This window comes from Nannobrachium achirus (genome assembly GCF_963921795.1).
Source record: "Nannobrachium achirus genome assembly, chromosome: 21".
Lineage (NCBI taxonomy): Eukaryota > Metazoa > Chordata > Actinopteri > Myctophiformes > Myctophidae > Nannobrachium > Nannobrachium achirus.
Window position 1 is genome coordinate 4,472,067 of NC_137828.1, and position 16,701 is coordinate 4,488,767.

Genomic DNA, 16,701 nt, shown 5'->3' on the forward strand with positions numbered 1-16,701 from the left:
TAAGAAGCAACTGAATTTCAATGGTAGTGGACGGGGAGAAAGGACTTTTGTCCCACCAAGACACAGCAACCAATGGGTGCGAAGAGGGGCGGGACAACGGGCGGGACTTGACAAAGGGTGAATTACTGGTAGTGCTAAGGGAGGTGTGTGTGCTTCTAAATGTTCACTCTTCACGTTCCCACGGGCGCTTTGAGCGTGACGTGCGCGCGGTCGACGTGTTAGCCATGATGTGTTAAAACCAGACTTCACACCCTTTAGTTCTCAGAAACGCTGAGGAAGGAGAGGAATAGGAGTGAAGTTTCCCCCTGCTTGATACACACCATCAAAAGATACTGATAATTCCAAAGTACTGCTAGTGCTACTAGTCAGTCACTTCCAGAACCCCATTCCCCCATTCCGCCTTCCGTCTCACCCGATTGGACAGAGGGGAAAAACCGGAGCTCCAGCATAAACGCAAGGTCGGCACGGCGCGCAGCTATCCTCCACTGACATGAACACGCCCCCTTCCCATTCCCCTCTCATAGGTATTTTGGTGTGTAGTACTTTCTACATTGCAGTATTGATACTTTTACTTTTGAACATTTGAATACATTTGAATACTTTTTCCACCACCGCTTTCAAGGTCCTTAGATTGTCACTTTACTGTCATCCGTCGTCATCCGTCACCCCTGGGGGTCCCGGTCCACAGGTTGAGAACCCCTGCTTTATACGGAGACGTACAACAAGCACTGTGGCAGCACACATGAACCAGGGCATTCACCAAATATTCCAATATTCCAATATCAAAGTCACTATTCGACGTTGTTCACCAAAGTTGAATATTCTTTTTTTCTTTTTTTTTTTTTTCTTTTTTAAAGATATAGTTTGTAAATCTTGGTTAGATAGGAAGTCGTAAGAATGAGTTTCAATGCCCCTGGTGGATGAATTTGTTAATGCTCTATACCAGGGGTTCTCAAACCTTTTTAGGCCGTGACTCCCAAAATAAACATATTTGAACTGGGGACCCCCACCCTGACAAGCACTTGGAATTGTAGGTATTACATTTAATTTGACTCGGTTCCGCAGATAAATATTGTGAAAATAGCAGATCTACATGCTCACAACGCCTCGCAAAGCGAGGCGTTGTGAGCATGTAGATCGGCTATTTTCACAATGTTCGCCTCTTGCTTAGTTAAAGGGATATTCCACTTTCAACAGGGAGCAGTGGAAGGGCCTCTCTCCCCATACACACCCATTGTAACTTCAAACTTCATTTTAACCATGATAGATTCATTAAAAACACCCATTATTTTTTCTGGTGACTCATACTACCCTCCAAATACGTGAGCAGGCCGTGTTTTTAGATAACTTTTTTCATTTATTTTTGATAATTATTTGGGAAAATGGAAAAAATGAAATACAATAAAACTATTATTAAAAATAAATGAGTCACCAGAAAAAATTATGGGTGTTTTGAATGAATCTATCATGGTTAAAATGAAGTTTGAAGTTACAATGGGTGTGTGTGGGGAGAGGCCCTGGGCCTGGAGGGCCTGGTAACATTTACATCAAATATCTAAATATTCAATCAAGCTAATTAAAAACTGTTCAGGGTATTCATGAAAGCCTGATTAGATGATAAAATTACCAAAAGTTTTTTTGAAAGTGAAATATCCCTTTAATATTTGACAGTTTGGCCAGTCCTGTCGAATATTCGACTATTCGAATACTTCCAGGTCGAATAATTCGAATACTAAAAATCCCTATTGGTGAATGCCCTAACATGAACCTGATGACCTCCGAGTGCAGAGGTCAATCCACACCCTGACAGTTTGAAGAGGGAAACATCACACTGTGGGGAACAGAGGCGCTCGTTCCGTGCACACAACGTGCAACATGCTTACATGTGGTTTGTTAACCCATTTAGGGTAAGAATTATTGAATGCTTTAACCAGTGAAAAATAGCAGATATACAAGCTCACAGCGCGGCACCGAGTAACGCGTTGCGAGCTTTGAATATATCTATATCTATAGATATATATATAAGATCTATATCTTTGAATATATCTTTGAATATATCTTTTTTAAAAGCGAACATTTGTAACTCAAATATTTTCTCCTGGGGGTCCCTGATACAATATTTTGAGATGGGGGTCCGTGGCCAAATAAATATCATTTTGGGGGTCCTTCACATGAAAAGGTTTGAGAACCACTGACATAGTAGTCTCTCAAGAACAGACTAACTGAGCTCCAGTTGAAGTGAAAAGGACCTTTTCTTTGACGATGGCTGGCCAGATTGCTGTCATAGAAACATAGTTTTTTTCCCCCAAAAACCTTAAGAAGGATTCAAAAGACACTTATAGAATCGGGTAAAAATTCAAATTTTCAAGATTTCTAAAAAAAAATCAACAAGCTCGCAGCGCGGCTGCGAGCTTGTAGATCTGCTATTTGCGACCGTAGGTCGCATTTACTACCAAAACCTCCACCGGCTGTCTGTGGGTCAGTCAGTCCGTCACACTTTTGCCCTGCTCATATCTCCACAACCGTTGCCCCCATCCATGCCAAATTTTGCACACACACTCCTTGACTGCCAAACTACAACCTCCAAGGACCCCCGGAGCCCCAGGGACCCCCAGGTCCCTGGGGGACCCCCAGATGTAAAAAATGACCAAATGTGCTCACACGTCACACGTCACACTTTTTCCCTGCTTATATCTCCGCACCCGTTGACCCGATCCATGCCAGATTTTACACACACACACTCCTTGCCTGCCAAACTACAACCTCCAAGGACCCCCGGAGCCCCAGGGACCCCAGGTCCCAGGGGGACCCCCAGATGTAAAAAATGACCAAATGTGCAAAAATGACCAAATGACCACCCCAACGGGGCTGCTCACGGGGAATTCCCGGGGACCACCGACTCCTGGTGCTCCAGAACGGATGCAAAAGTGGTGGCGCCCCCAGTGGAGGAACCCCTGCCACTGCAGCACACATAAAATGCCGTAACTTGGGCTAGGAGCGTCCGGGAGAGCCGGGGCCGGTACCTATTGGTCCGCCAAGGCAACGTGGAGACCCCACCCCTCATTTCTCACATGGCCCTATTCTAGCGCCACCTTCAGGCCGATTTTTAAAACACATTTTTGGACACTGCTCCTACAGTTTTGGCCCTAAAATCACGAATATCACTACACAGCATGTCTACACTCATGTCATCAACATGGATCAGGAAGATTTTGGAAAAACAAATTTTTGCCCTATTTGTGGAGATAAGCCACCTACGGTCGCTTATCTCCCGATTAGGGAGTCTTACTGGTTTTCAATAGTTAAAGCAAACTTGACAGTTTGAAGAGGGAAACGTCACACTGTGGGGAACAGAGGCGCTCGTTCTGTGCACACAACGTGCAACATGCTTACATGTGGTTTGTTTAAACGCTGCAGAACGCACGTATAGATCTGTGGTCAGGGGCGTAACCTCTCCCTGCCTCTATCTCTGAACACACAGAACATATTTGTTGTCGTGTGAAAGCCTTGTATGTCCAAAACCGTTGTTTTGCATTATCATTTAAAAAAGAAATGATTTAAACTAGTGAAAACAGCCGATCTACAAGCAACGCACGAGGTGTTGTGTGCTTGTAGATCTGCTGTTTTCATTACTTTTGTGCGACGGCCTCGTATGATGGCGCAGGGCTTTGCTTTGGGAAAGAACGTACACATTTGAAACTTGTAGATACAAGGTTTCTGCCCGACAGTGACGATATGCTACTCTTTGGGATGGAGAGGTTTTTAAAGGGCTTGTCGCTCGCCTTACAAAACAACCCTGTTGTTGTTGTTTGAGGTCACAAAGGTGAAAAGTCAAAAGGTGAATATTATGTTGCATCGAAGTTAGCCCACTTTCTCAGCGATTATTTATACAAAATTATAAAAAAGTTCATATTATAAATAAAATGAACCTTTCACTGTGTGTTCAACTGTCAATTGGTAAATGCAGGTGCATTTATATAGTGCCTTTACCCAAGGCGCTTTACATAGATTGTGCATTACATTCACCCACGCGTACGCGCACACACACACACACATGTACACACAGGTCCGCAGCCACCTCTCCAAGCCAGCCAACACACACACTCACCGAGAGATGCATGCGCGACTTTGCGCGTAGTTGTGTTTCGTTGTTTTCGCACAAGGCACAGTGACACACAGACACAACCATGGCAGAAGAGGCTGAGCTGAGCCCTGACTAGCTCTGGTCCATAGCGTTAGTTGTCCACTATGGACCAGAGCTAAGCCCTGACAAACTGCATGCCAGCGGGGAATTGTGTTCAATACGAGACGCGTTTTCTTTTTTCTTACCCCGGGAACGAGAGGTTACATCTGTACCCCCGCAGAGTTCAATTTAGACCGTCCGCGGTAACGCACCACGATGCAGAAAAAACTTTGGCACGTTGGTCGTTGGGTCCTTATAGCTATTAGCAACATATTTTGGCTAAATGTTTCAGTTTAGCGTGCACTATTAGCGACTGACGAATATCCCGGAGAGCCAATGGACTCACTCATCAGAACCTCATTATGCAAAAGAAAAAAGAAAAAAAAAATATATATATATAGAAATCATTGCAGGTTAAAAGTTTTTTTTTTTTTTTTTTTTTTTTTTTTTATGTAATGTTTTATAGCCATGAATCATAAATCATGCTCTAATTTGGATTTTGGGGATATTTTTCCACAATAATAACATAATTATGTACATGTTCTAGACATTCTAATGATCACCAAAACATTATGACAGGCATTTTACTTATGTTTTTGTGAGGAATAGCTTCAGTTAAAAAGTGAGATGCTGTTCGTCTAGACTCTGGACTCCAGAGATCTTGAAGTTGTGTGAATGTCAGTCTCTGTGGGGGGTATTCTATTCATATGCAAATATCCTGGCCAATGGCATTGTAATACTAAACAATAGGATTTAATGGTGATGTTAATGTGAAAAAAGAACAGGAAAACTAATAAAACTAAAAAAAAAATCGTTATATTTAAAAAATGTTGCCAAAAAGCATCGCTGGGCCTTGCAGGCACACAACGCCTTGTGTGCTTGTAGATCTGCTGTTTTCACTACTTTTGTGCGACAGCCTTGTATGATGAAGCAGGACTTTACTTTGGGAAAGAACGTACACATTTTTTTTTTTAAATTGAGGCCAGGAAACACATTTAATTTAGACACCTTTAATGTATCTACTCTGAGGGTCTTTAGGTTGACAGAACAGGTGATGAATGATCAGACGGTAGATTTATCACTTTGTTAAAACATTTCTTGGCACAGAGTCAAAGCAGCAGAGTGTTGAGTAGCTTAAACGTGACACGCGAGACAACCTGGTTCCAAGTCCAGACTTGTACTGAAACAGATCTCTGGAGAATAGGGGTGTAACGATATAGTAACTGCATCGAAATATCATTTTTAACTTAAAAAAAACGAAGTATATCGAAATGAAAACAGCTAAAATCGAATCGTATCGTTTTATTTTGTATCGAATCGGCAGTGCAAATAATCCTAAAATCTTTGATGGCCTTCCTGCCCTGGCATTTGGCCTTTGTGCCCTCAAACAATGGGCATTTCCTTGCCCCTAAAATGACCAAATTCCAGGCCTGGCTGTGACCCTTTCTGAACTATAAGCAGGGACGTGCTGGGCCCTTGATTCAGCCCGGGAAAAAAAGAGTTGGAGAGGCCCTCATTGCGAGAGAAATCTCTCTCTATAGCGCTGCTGCTACTCAAAGATTTGCCATTTCAGATCATGACAAGTGACAAGCCAGTGGGACAATTACTGTACATGAGTTATATTTCGTCGTTGTCGGGTGGAAACCTTGTATGTCCAAAACCGTTTGTTTTGTATTTATCATTTTAAAAATGATTTAAACTAGTGAAAACAGCAGATCTACAAGCACACAACGCCTCGCACTGCGAGGCGTTGTGTGCTTGTAGATCTGCTGATTTCACTACTTTTGTGCAACGGCCTTGTATGATGAAGCAAGGCTTTGCTTTGCGAAAAAAAATTATAAATTTGAAACTTGGAGATACGAGGTTTCTGCCCGACAGTGACGATTTACTTTGTTGGCCGCCCAGCCCCCAAAATGGAACGAAGGCCGACATTTTATTTGTATTTTTTTTCTAATGGCCGGCCTGGACCGGCCGTTCGGGAGTTGGCCCGCTTTTCCCAATGGCCAGCACGTCCCTGACTATAAGTACGGTAAACTGTAAACTCCCTGGGCTGTGAGAAAGTGAAGTATTTGTGAACAGGTGGCAGGGGTTTGCGGGTGGTGTTTTCTTTTTTTTTAGGTTGTGTGAACGCAGAAAACGGCAGTATTCACGTGAGAACGCGTGCCGTTGCCATGCCAGTGAGCTCACTGCTCTCATGTCTAAATGCTGAGGCGCTGAAAGGATGTGGCTTTCACCTCAAACTGATGGAAGCGCTCGCTTCTCAACCAGCATCTGGCCATGGATGGAACACGGTGTCACCCTGTTGTTGCTTCATGATGACACTCTGGGTGAACCTGGTTCTAATACTAGCGAGGGCTTTGTTGTGGTCTGTTGCTCAACACACACCGTGGGCTGGGACCCGAGAGGAGTGGGTTCATCTGTAAATTGTTAACCCATTTAGGCCTAGAATTATTGAATACTTTAACTATTGAAAAATAGCAGATATACAAGCTCGCAGCGCGCTGTGAGCTTGTATATCTGCTATTATTCGAATGACCAAAATAAAACTACTACTACTACTACTACTACTACTATTTACCGTTTACTACTAAATGAAGATTTTTATCCCACGATTTTGTAACCCATTTTTCGCCCGGTGTCAATTATCTAAGTCAGAGGTCCCCAAACTTTTTCCAGTGAGGGCCACATAACTTTTCCCTTCTCTGATGGGGGGCCAGGGTCAGTTTGTAACAGAAAAAGTGTGACGATCGCAGGGGTGCCTAAATGTAAACATTTATTGTTTTCCAGAAAGCCACACATAACCAAATATTAATAACCCTTTCCGAGATCAAATAACCCTCTCTGGGTTCTTCACAGAAAAAAAAAGTCAGGAAATATATAAAAACACTATTTATGAAATCAATAATAACCAAATAACCCTCTCTGGGTTCTTCACAGAAAGAACGTTTCTAGTGTGCCTTGCACAATCTTAGGTAAAAGTTCAGCTTCACTTGTCAGAGCTGTGGAATAAACTCCCTGTCGCACTTAGAACGACGGACTCACTCGCTAGCTTTCGCCGTGGACTGAAGACTCACTCAGACTCCACCTAAACCCTTAGCACTACTCTAACACTCAATGACCATACAGGAAGCTAGTTAGCACTCGTTTTTAGTTTTTTTTAGAATCCTTTTCTTTACTGGTTATATTGTTTTTTGATATGCATATGCAATTGCTATATTGTTGTTGATGTTCTGACATGTTATCTTGTTTATTATAGTGATGTATTACCTGCTTATTGTAAGTCGCTTTGGATTAAAAGCGTCTGCTAAATGCCTAAACCAGGGTTCCCCAATTAGTTTTCCCCAAGGTCCGAATCATGTCTAGGGTACCAAGCAGAGGGCCACAACATTGAATCATGTCTAGGGTACCAAGCAGAGGGCCACAACATTGAATCATGTCTAGGGTACCAAGCAGAGGGCCACAACATTGAATTATGTCTAGGGTACCAAGCAGAGGGCCACAGCATTGAATCATGTCTAGGGTACCAAGCAGAGGGCCACAGCATTGAATCATGTCTAGGGTACCAAGCAGAGGGCCACAACATTGAATTATGTCTAGGGTACCAAGCAGAGGGCCACAGCATTGAATCATGTCTAGGGTACCAAGCAGAGGGCCACAGCATTGAATCATGTCTAGGGTACCAAGCAGAGGGCCACAGCATTGAATCATGTCTAGGGTACCAAGCAGAGGGCCACAGCATTGAATCATGTCTAGGGTACCAAGCAGAGGGCCACAGCATTGAATCATGTCTAGGGTACCAAGCAGAGGGCCACAGCATTGAATCATGTCTAGGGTACCAAGCAGAGGGCCACAACATTGAATCATGTCTAGGGTACCAAGCAGAGGGCCACAACATTGAATTATGTCTAGGGTACCAAGCAGAGGGCCACAGCATTGAATTATGTCTAGGGTACCAAGCAGAGGGCCACAGCATTGAATTATGTCTAGGGTACCAAGCAGAGGGCCACAGCATTGAATTATGTCTAGGGTACCAAGCAGAGGGCCACAGCATTGAATCATGTCTAGGGTACCAAGCAGAGGGCCACAGCATTGAATCATGTCTAGGGTACCAAGCAGAGGGCCACAGCATTGAATTATGTCTAGGGTACCAAGCAGAGGGCCACAGCATTGAATTATGTCTAGGGTACCAAGCAGAGGGCCACAGCATTGAATTATGTCTAGGGTACCAAGCAGAGGGCCACAGCATTGAATTATGTCTAGGGTACCAAGCAGAGGGCCACAGCATTGAATCATGTCTAGGGTACCAAGCAGAGGGCCACAGCATTGAATCATGTCTAGGGTACCAAGCAGAGGGCCACAGCATTGAATCATGTCTAGGGTACCAAGCAGAGGGCCACAGCATTGAATTATGTCTAGGGTACCAAGCAGAGGGCCACAGCATTGAATCATGTCTAGGGTAGTCTGGAGGGATTCGCATTGAAACCTGGTCTGAAGGGGCGTTGCCCTGTGATTTTTTTCACAAATCAACAGCCAATGAAGAAAAGGAGGCGTCGCCCACAGTAGTGGGTGCTCAGTGTAAAACAAGACCGTAGGAAACCCCTACCGGGAAGTGGGAACGTTCCTGCAGGGTCGCTACAATACAAAATAAACCCAATCTACTTTGAATCACCCAGTTCAAATAACAATCCAATCCTTAAACATACATTTATATGCCTACATGTTAGAAATAGCAATATTATTATAAAGGGTCAAGGATTTCAATGAATGTGAATTGTTTGTGTAATGGTCTGATTCTAGTGCATTTGACTGACCAAAGTCACCACCACCGATTACATTATCATGTTTCATTGATCTTTTTGTTGTTGTTGTTGTTGTCCAAGTCCAGTGCAACGTGCATGCATGTATGCAGCCAAAATGGTGATATCAAATAGGCCTAAACATACAACTCACCTTAATGTGTCAGCCAGCCATATGCTAATGCTACCGACAGAAAGCATTAAGTACCGAACTCGTTAGCATAATAAACTGTCGTCTGTGATTGTCGAGCAGTTTAATCTGAGTTACCAGAATAAGCAGCAATCAAACAATGGAAAGATATGCCGTACGTTTTAATAGCCTTCATGAAAACACCACCAAAACGCATAAATCAGGCATTCATAGGGTGAGGATATGACTTACTGGTTTAGTTGTTTTACAGCTAGTAGTATAGCCTACTACTAATAATGTAATATTAAACACGAAATCCAATAGTAGCATATGGCCCCAACAATCATAATATTCTGTTACTTTATTTCTTACAGAGGTAAAGTTAGTTAGACTTGAATATAAAAGTAATCAAATCAGTAGGCTTACATCTCTGTAATGGCCCAGCACTTCCACAGAAATTGTATTACTACCCAGCCTGTACAAACGGCATCCATGGCTAATTTTAGAAATGTAAATGAAAATCCCAAACAGCAGAGCTGTCTATGTATGCATTTGCTCAATCATTAAACATAATAATTCTATAGCCCCTACTTGATGTAGTTGGGATTATATTTGAACAAAACATAAATAGGTCTGTCAAGGAATATTTGCAAGAGCAGTTCCTTATTATATGCTCATACATTATACAAATAACCTGAAATCTACATTTGTCATAATATCCAGCGGCAGACTGATATTGAACCTTTATAGTAATACTCACAGCACAGGTGATACATTAAGCTAGGTAAAACATTCTACATATAGTGCATATCCAAATAAATGTCCAGGCAAGTGTCATAACAGGCTTTATTTGTACACCCAGAGGTTGCATTTTGACCAGAAGGCAAGTGTGTCCAACACCAAATCTGCATTTCATTTCTACATGAATGTTCTCCTTAAGACGCTGATGCTGTGAGTGCACTGGTATTGATGCAAACAGGATGGAATACAGCTCTCCATGGCACTTCCTAAAAGGAACTTCTGTCCCTGGCTGTCGCAGGCCCTGTGGGAGAAGAGAAAAAACAAACATCACAACACTGAAACAACAATAATGATTGAGCTAATTATGAACCCTTTACAATTAGAAATAAGCCAATGTTTTCAAACAGTCCCTTTACTTAAAACAAATGGGAAACTGTGTCTGACAGCATTCTTGTTACTGCTATTAAAATATCAATGTAAATTGGCACCCTTTGTTTGGCTGTATACCCTTAAATTTACACAAGGGCAAAACATCTATTGTTAGTACCTGGAATGCCAGGCACACACCTAGACCACTTAGCACCACATCATCTAATTCTAAGGCTTACTCTGTGTAGCTATTGAGTATCAGGAATCATGGTGTCAGGTCTACTATATTGTGTTGCAAATTAATGTCCTCTGACTGATGGTCCCTTTTAAAACGAGCTGTAGATCAACCATTTTCAAACAGCCTATAGGTATAAAATAGGGCTAACGTGTTCTATGTATGTTTTATAATATTATGTATTAATGGATGCATCTAAAGTTTTCAAATAATATAGTGGAATAAAATTACAATATTTGGATCCGGGATGGAGTAGAAATAAAAATATGGCTACAAAACCTACAGTACAGTGAGTAAATGTACTTACTTTACACCATTGATGTCCGGCCATACCACGCCAACAAGAACTGTTTATCATCACATTCAACTGCCATAAGTGGTTGAAAGATAGGACCTATATAGTTATTATAGTGGCCCATGTGGGAATGATGCTTTACTGTTTGTGATCGGCTGAATGTGATTAAAGCAGTTCTTGTTTGCATGATATGGTCGGACAATGGTGTAAAGTAGCTACATTTACTCCAGTACTGTACTTTGCAGACATTATAGCCTAATAAATATTACATTGAGCACTGTAGCCCTACTTTATACATAGTCTGGATTTACACGGCGCGATGCAACACTATCGTGAGCTAGTAGTCTATTTTCAAACATTTTTGACTTACTTTTGATGCTTTTAAGTAGATTTTGATGGCAATACTTTCCGGAGGATTTCTACATTGCAGTATTGATACATTTTGGGCCCTTTTTTACACCACTGCCAGACAGATAATAACATTGATTTGCTTACCAATACGTTGTATGGTATCCTTTAGCTTCGATGTAGCTGCTGGATGCTAGTGAATCCTCAATCCGGTGAAACAAAAACAAAGTAAATTTTCTCGTCCATTCCAATTAGGTAGCGACCGCTTCAATGCAAAAAACAAGTCATGAGTACACGGCTGGGAGTCAATAAACACATTGGCAGCGTTCTGTGTTAAAACAAAACGTGCATCCTTCACGTCTATATGCTACAGAGTGAGCGAAAGTTTATCTACAAACTGTTTACACGGACCCTCGCCTCGGGAACACAGGATTTTATTTTGGCAAATCCGGTATGGGCGGGTTTGCTCCGAGCTGGCCGAGACATGATTGGAGGCTCAGATAGAGAGCGGGGCCAACTTCCTTTGGCCAGAAAAATAGACGTTTCTTACCAGGCGCTTTATTTTTTTTCCGATCGCCAAAATAAAAGCCTGGTTCACGAGGCTATGTCTAGGGTACCAAGCAGAGGGCCACAACATTGAATTATGTCTAGGGTACCAAGCAGAGGGCCACAACATTGAATTATGTCTAGGGTACCAAGCAGAGGGCCACAGCATTGAATTATGTCTAGGGTACCAAGCAGAGGGCCACAACATTGAATTATGGCTAGGGTATCAAGCAGAGGGCCACAACATTGAATTATGTCTAGGGTACCAAGCAGAGGGCCACAACATTGAATTATGTCTAGGGTATCAAGCAGAGGGCCACAACATTGAATCATGTCTAGGGTATCAAGCAGAGGGCCACAACATTGAATTGTGTCTAGGGTACCAAGCAGAGGGCCACAACATTGAATCATGTCTAGGGTATCAAGCAGAGGGCCACAACATTGCAGGGGATGACGGTGGCGTTTCCACTACTCCAGCAACAGTTCAGATAGAGTCACTGTCGGGCAGAAACCTCGTATCTCCAAGTTTCAAATGTGTACTTTTTTTGGTAAAGCAAAGCCCTGCTTCATCATACAAGATCGTTGCACAAAACTAGTGAAAACAGCAGATCTACAAGCACACAGCGCCTCGCGATGTGAGGCGTTGTGTGCTTTTTTCACTAGTTTAGTATATTTTTTAGATGATAAATACAAAAGAACGGTTTTGGACATACGAGGTTTCCACCCGACAACGACGATATACTAGTGTTGTTGCTGCTCTTATACCACCATTATTACTGGGGTTGGTGAGGGCCAGACAGTAGCCCCCCGCGGGCCGCAAATGGCCCGCGGGCCGCCTATTGGGGAACCCTGGCCTAAACTGTAAACTGTACCTGTTCTCCAGCTCAGAGATGTGAGGTAGAACTTACCTGTTCTCCAGCTCAGAGATGTCAGTCTGCAGACGGAGGTAGAACTACTAACCTGTTCTCCAGCTCAGAGATGTCAGTCTGCAGACGCAGGTAGAACTTCTCCGCCTGGCTGAAGATCTGCCTGAGCAGCAGAACGTTGGTGTGGGCCGTGTTGATCAGCTCCGTCTCCACCTCTCCACGGACCACCGCCTGAAGACCCTCCAGGAGGTCCCGGACCTCGTCCACCGTGAACGTCTCCTCCACCAGCCTGGAGGGGGAAGGGGAAACGGACCACTGAGCATTAACAGTTTGGCTGCTCTTGGTAGCCAAACACGTTCACAGACGAGATAAGGTTTCCATGGTAACCCGCATCTCAGACGCTTGCTACGGGTGCTGGTGAAAGAAAAAACTGCATACGTCATGACGCAACGCAGCCAGAAGCAACCGAGAGCGGCCATTATCCATTGACTCCTATTCTATACTGAAACATAAAAACGGCTTTATCTCGAAATAAGGTGCAAATAACGCCGAGGAGGCCGAGATCAGCTTGTCTTCACGGCGACACTATGCCGTGATGGTCGGCCCCGGTTAGGATTTTAGTTTTCGCGACCGTTTGTAAACAAACAGATCTCCTTCCTGGATCGTCAGTGTACACCCACGTGCACACGCACGGAGCTTCCGGGGCTCTTCAAAATAAAGCGTAAGTGAATGGTGGCGTCCTGAGTGTTAACGGGTACACATTATAGTGTATCATTATTTTATGCTTTAACTACTGAAAAATAGCAGATATACAAGCTCACAGCGCAATATATATATATATATTAGGGCTGGGATGCGATTAAAATGTTTAATCTAATTAATTACAGGCTGTGTGATTAATTAATCACATTTTAATCGCACATTGATATTTGACCTGAGAAGCATTTTTTATCAAGTAAAACACATTTTGTTGTACGAGTGAATCAACTAGTGAGTTTTTTAAATCTAAATTTAGCATCCACTGGGCCAAGCAAAGCGCTCTGATCGGCTACCTCTCCCTTTTGCGTTTGTTGTCTCTTCTTGGTTGGTGCATCGCTATGATCAGTATTTATTCACGTTAATTTTCTGTAATTAATGAATCGCAATTAATCAGTTAAAGTCCCAGCCCTAATATATATACAAGTGCCATGCTGCGAGCTTGTAGATCTGCTATTTTTTTTTAAATCGTGAACATTTTAATTTTGACCCAATTCTATAAGTGTCTTTTGAATCCTTCTAAGATTTTTTGAAAAAAAAACCTATGTTTCTATGTCAGCAATCTGGCCAGCCATCGTCAAAGAAAAGGTCCTTTTCACTTAAATGGAGCTCAGTTAGTCTGTTCTTGAGAGACTACTATGTCAGTGGTTCTCAAATTTTTTCATGTGAAGGACCCCCAAAATGACATGCATTTGGCCGCGGACCCCCATCTCAAAATATGTTGTTCCAGGGACCCCCCCAGAAGCAAATATTTGAGTTACAAATGTTCTCTTTTATTTCAAAGAAAAAAAAAATCAAGATTTTTCAAAAATAGCTGATCTGTGAGCTTGTATATCTGCTATATTTCAATAGTTAAAGCATTAAATAAGTATTGGCCTAAATGGGTTAATCAAGTACTGTACTTTACTGGAGTATTTCCAATGTTTCTATACTTTTACTTGTACTCAAATACAGTACTGTACATCTCAGAGGTAAATATTGTACTTTTACTCCACTATAATCATGTGAATACTTAAAGGAGGTCTTCACCACTTTTCAACCTATCTTCATATAATTGGTCCTCACAAAAAAATAGCTTTTTGAGGGCTGTGGGCAGGTCAGAAACCCATCGTCGTGTGACATCATCGATTGGGAATCCAAGCTAATAGAAACTGCAGGCTTTCTATTCCTGAAAAGTTGCAATGTTAAAGTGGAAGCCGTTGTTCTCGCGATAATAAAAATCTAAATATTTTTTTCAAAAATATTGATAATTTTTTTTTGGGGGGGGGGGGGGGGGGGGGGGGTAATGATGATGTCACAAGACGATGGATTCTGCTTTAAAGTCCTCCTTTAAAGTTACTAGTTACTTAGCTTGTGTAGATTGTGATTAGTATTACAAAGCAACTTCAGAAATACAGTACACTTTGGGAATTTGAAAACAGACGATCTACAAGCTCACAACGCGTCACTTCTTTGCAATGCATTCTGAGCTCATCTGCTATTTTTCAACCGATTTTATATATTTGAAAACTTGAAAACACACGCACATTGAACATAAATAAATGATGATCCGATAACTAAGTAAAGTATTCCGATAACTAAGTCAGGGCAAAAATCCACTCGTCCGAGACAGTTTGCCCTCCTGGCCCCCAAGCTGTGGAATAAACTCCCTGTCGCACTTAGAACAACAGACTCACTCGCTAGCTTTCACTGTGGACTGAAGACTCACCTTTTCAGACTCCACCTAAACCCATAGCACTACTGAAACACTCAATGACCATACATGAAGCTAGTTAGCATTTTTTGTAGGTTTTTAGAATCCTTTTCTTTACTGATTATTATTGTTTTTTAGATTGATATTCATATGTTTTGTTGTTGATATTCTGACATGTTATCTTGTTTATTATAGTGATGTATTATCTGCTTTTTTGTAAGTCGCTTTGGATTAAAAGTGTCTGCTAAATGCCTAAACTGTAAACTGTATTATAATTGATATGTGACCTGCTGTCTTTCACATCCTCGAAGCAGGAGTCGATGGTCTTCAGCCTCAGGACCCTCTTAGAGCGAGCAAACCTCATGTAGCAGATCACCTCCTTCTGGTGCTGCTCGTTGAACGCTAGCTCTGCCTGGAGAGACAGAGAGAGAGAGAGACAGAGAGAGAGAGAGAGAGAGAGAGAGAGAGAGAGAGAGAGAGACAGAGACAGAGACAGAGAGACAGACAGAGAGAGAGAGAGAGAGAGACAGAGAGAGAGAGACAGAGACAGAGAGAGAGAGAGAGAGAGACAGAGAGAGAGAGACAGAGAGACAGACAGAGAGAGAGACAGAGAGAGAGAGACAGAGAGACAGACAGAGAGAGAGACAGAGAGAGAGAGACAGAGAGAGAGAGAGAGAGAGAGAGAGACAGAGAGCACCCTGGTCAGAATAGCCGATGAAAACGGCATGAACCTAGAGACACCGGAAGTGCTGCTGTGTTTTTTCCAGTATAGTGAAGTCAATGGGAAACTTTTTTTCACAATGTTTCTGGCAGAGCAGGCCTCTCATTCTGTGTACCTTGTTGACCAAATTAATAGGAAAAACAAAAAATTGGAGTATGTCATGACATCACAGGTCTTCTCTCATTTTGGCACAGTGGCTCCCCGGCTATCATGTGTGGTAACCCTAGCTGGGGGCGCTGCAGTGCCAACATTATGGCACAGGGGAGGGTGATCAGATCACTGGCATGAGTTAGAGAGAGGATCAACTTTTTTATGCAGCCTAGTAGAGATGGACCGATTGCAAAGTTCTTGGCCGATACCGATCCACCGGTTTTATGAAGGTCTGACCTACCAAAACCGATTTTTCCGATACCGATTTCTTTAGCTAAGAACTAGAAAATAGGGTTGCTCCAATACCCCTTTGTTTCAGGCAAAGTAGGCCTACAAGACATACTTCAATTTGAGTACCAATAAGCTAGAAGAACACTAATGCCAAATCAATCACAATAGTACAATATCCAAAATCACAGACAATATCCAGTCTAATATGACCGTCTGGACTAGGCAGGAGGAAAGCAGGTGACGCATGCTTTTTTCCCCCCTTCTTTTTGGAGACGACATTGACACAGGATTATGGAATATATCCTTACATTGCAAAGGTAATCAGCACCATCTGTATTCTGTAGGCTGCCACTAAGTAGACTGGCTGCTACTTACTAATGTTTACTTTAGTCACAGGACCAGAGCATCATGCTGTGCAGTGCCATAGATACAATTGGCATAAAACCGGTATTTATGTCAGTGACCTGCCGGTCACCGATTTGGCCGGTTTTATATGATACCTGCCGATTTCTGATATTGGCCGATACCGATGTCCATCCCTACAGCCTAGTCAATTAAATGAGGTCCACTCACATCTGCAGGCACATTGCATCCTGCACATAATTATAAATGTGTACAACTACAAACTGTGAACTCTGACT

At 42.5% G+C, this 16,701-nt stretch overlaps 1 protein-coding gene across 1 annotated transcript in view; it reads right to left on the reverse strand.

The window, feature by feature from the left end:
- Positions 1 to 16,701, reverse strand: part of lztfl1 (leucine zipper transcription factor-like 1) — a gene marked incomplete at its 3' end in the record, with an annotated part of 30,873 nt that overhangs the window by 11,839 nt on the left and 2,333 nt on the right. Inside the window, exons 2-3 of the mRNA XM_080751899.1 lie at positions 15,246 to 15,370; positions 12,604 to 12,798 (exon numbers count right to left, since the gene is read on the reverse strand). Of these exons, the coding sequence (XP_080608025.1) occupies positions 12,604 to 12,798; positions 15,246 to 15,370 (320 nt within the window). The remainder of the gene's footprint in view (positions 1 to 12,603; positions 12,799 to 15,245; positions 15,371 to 16,701) is intronic.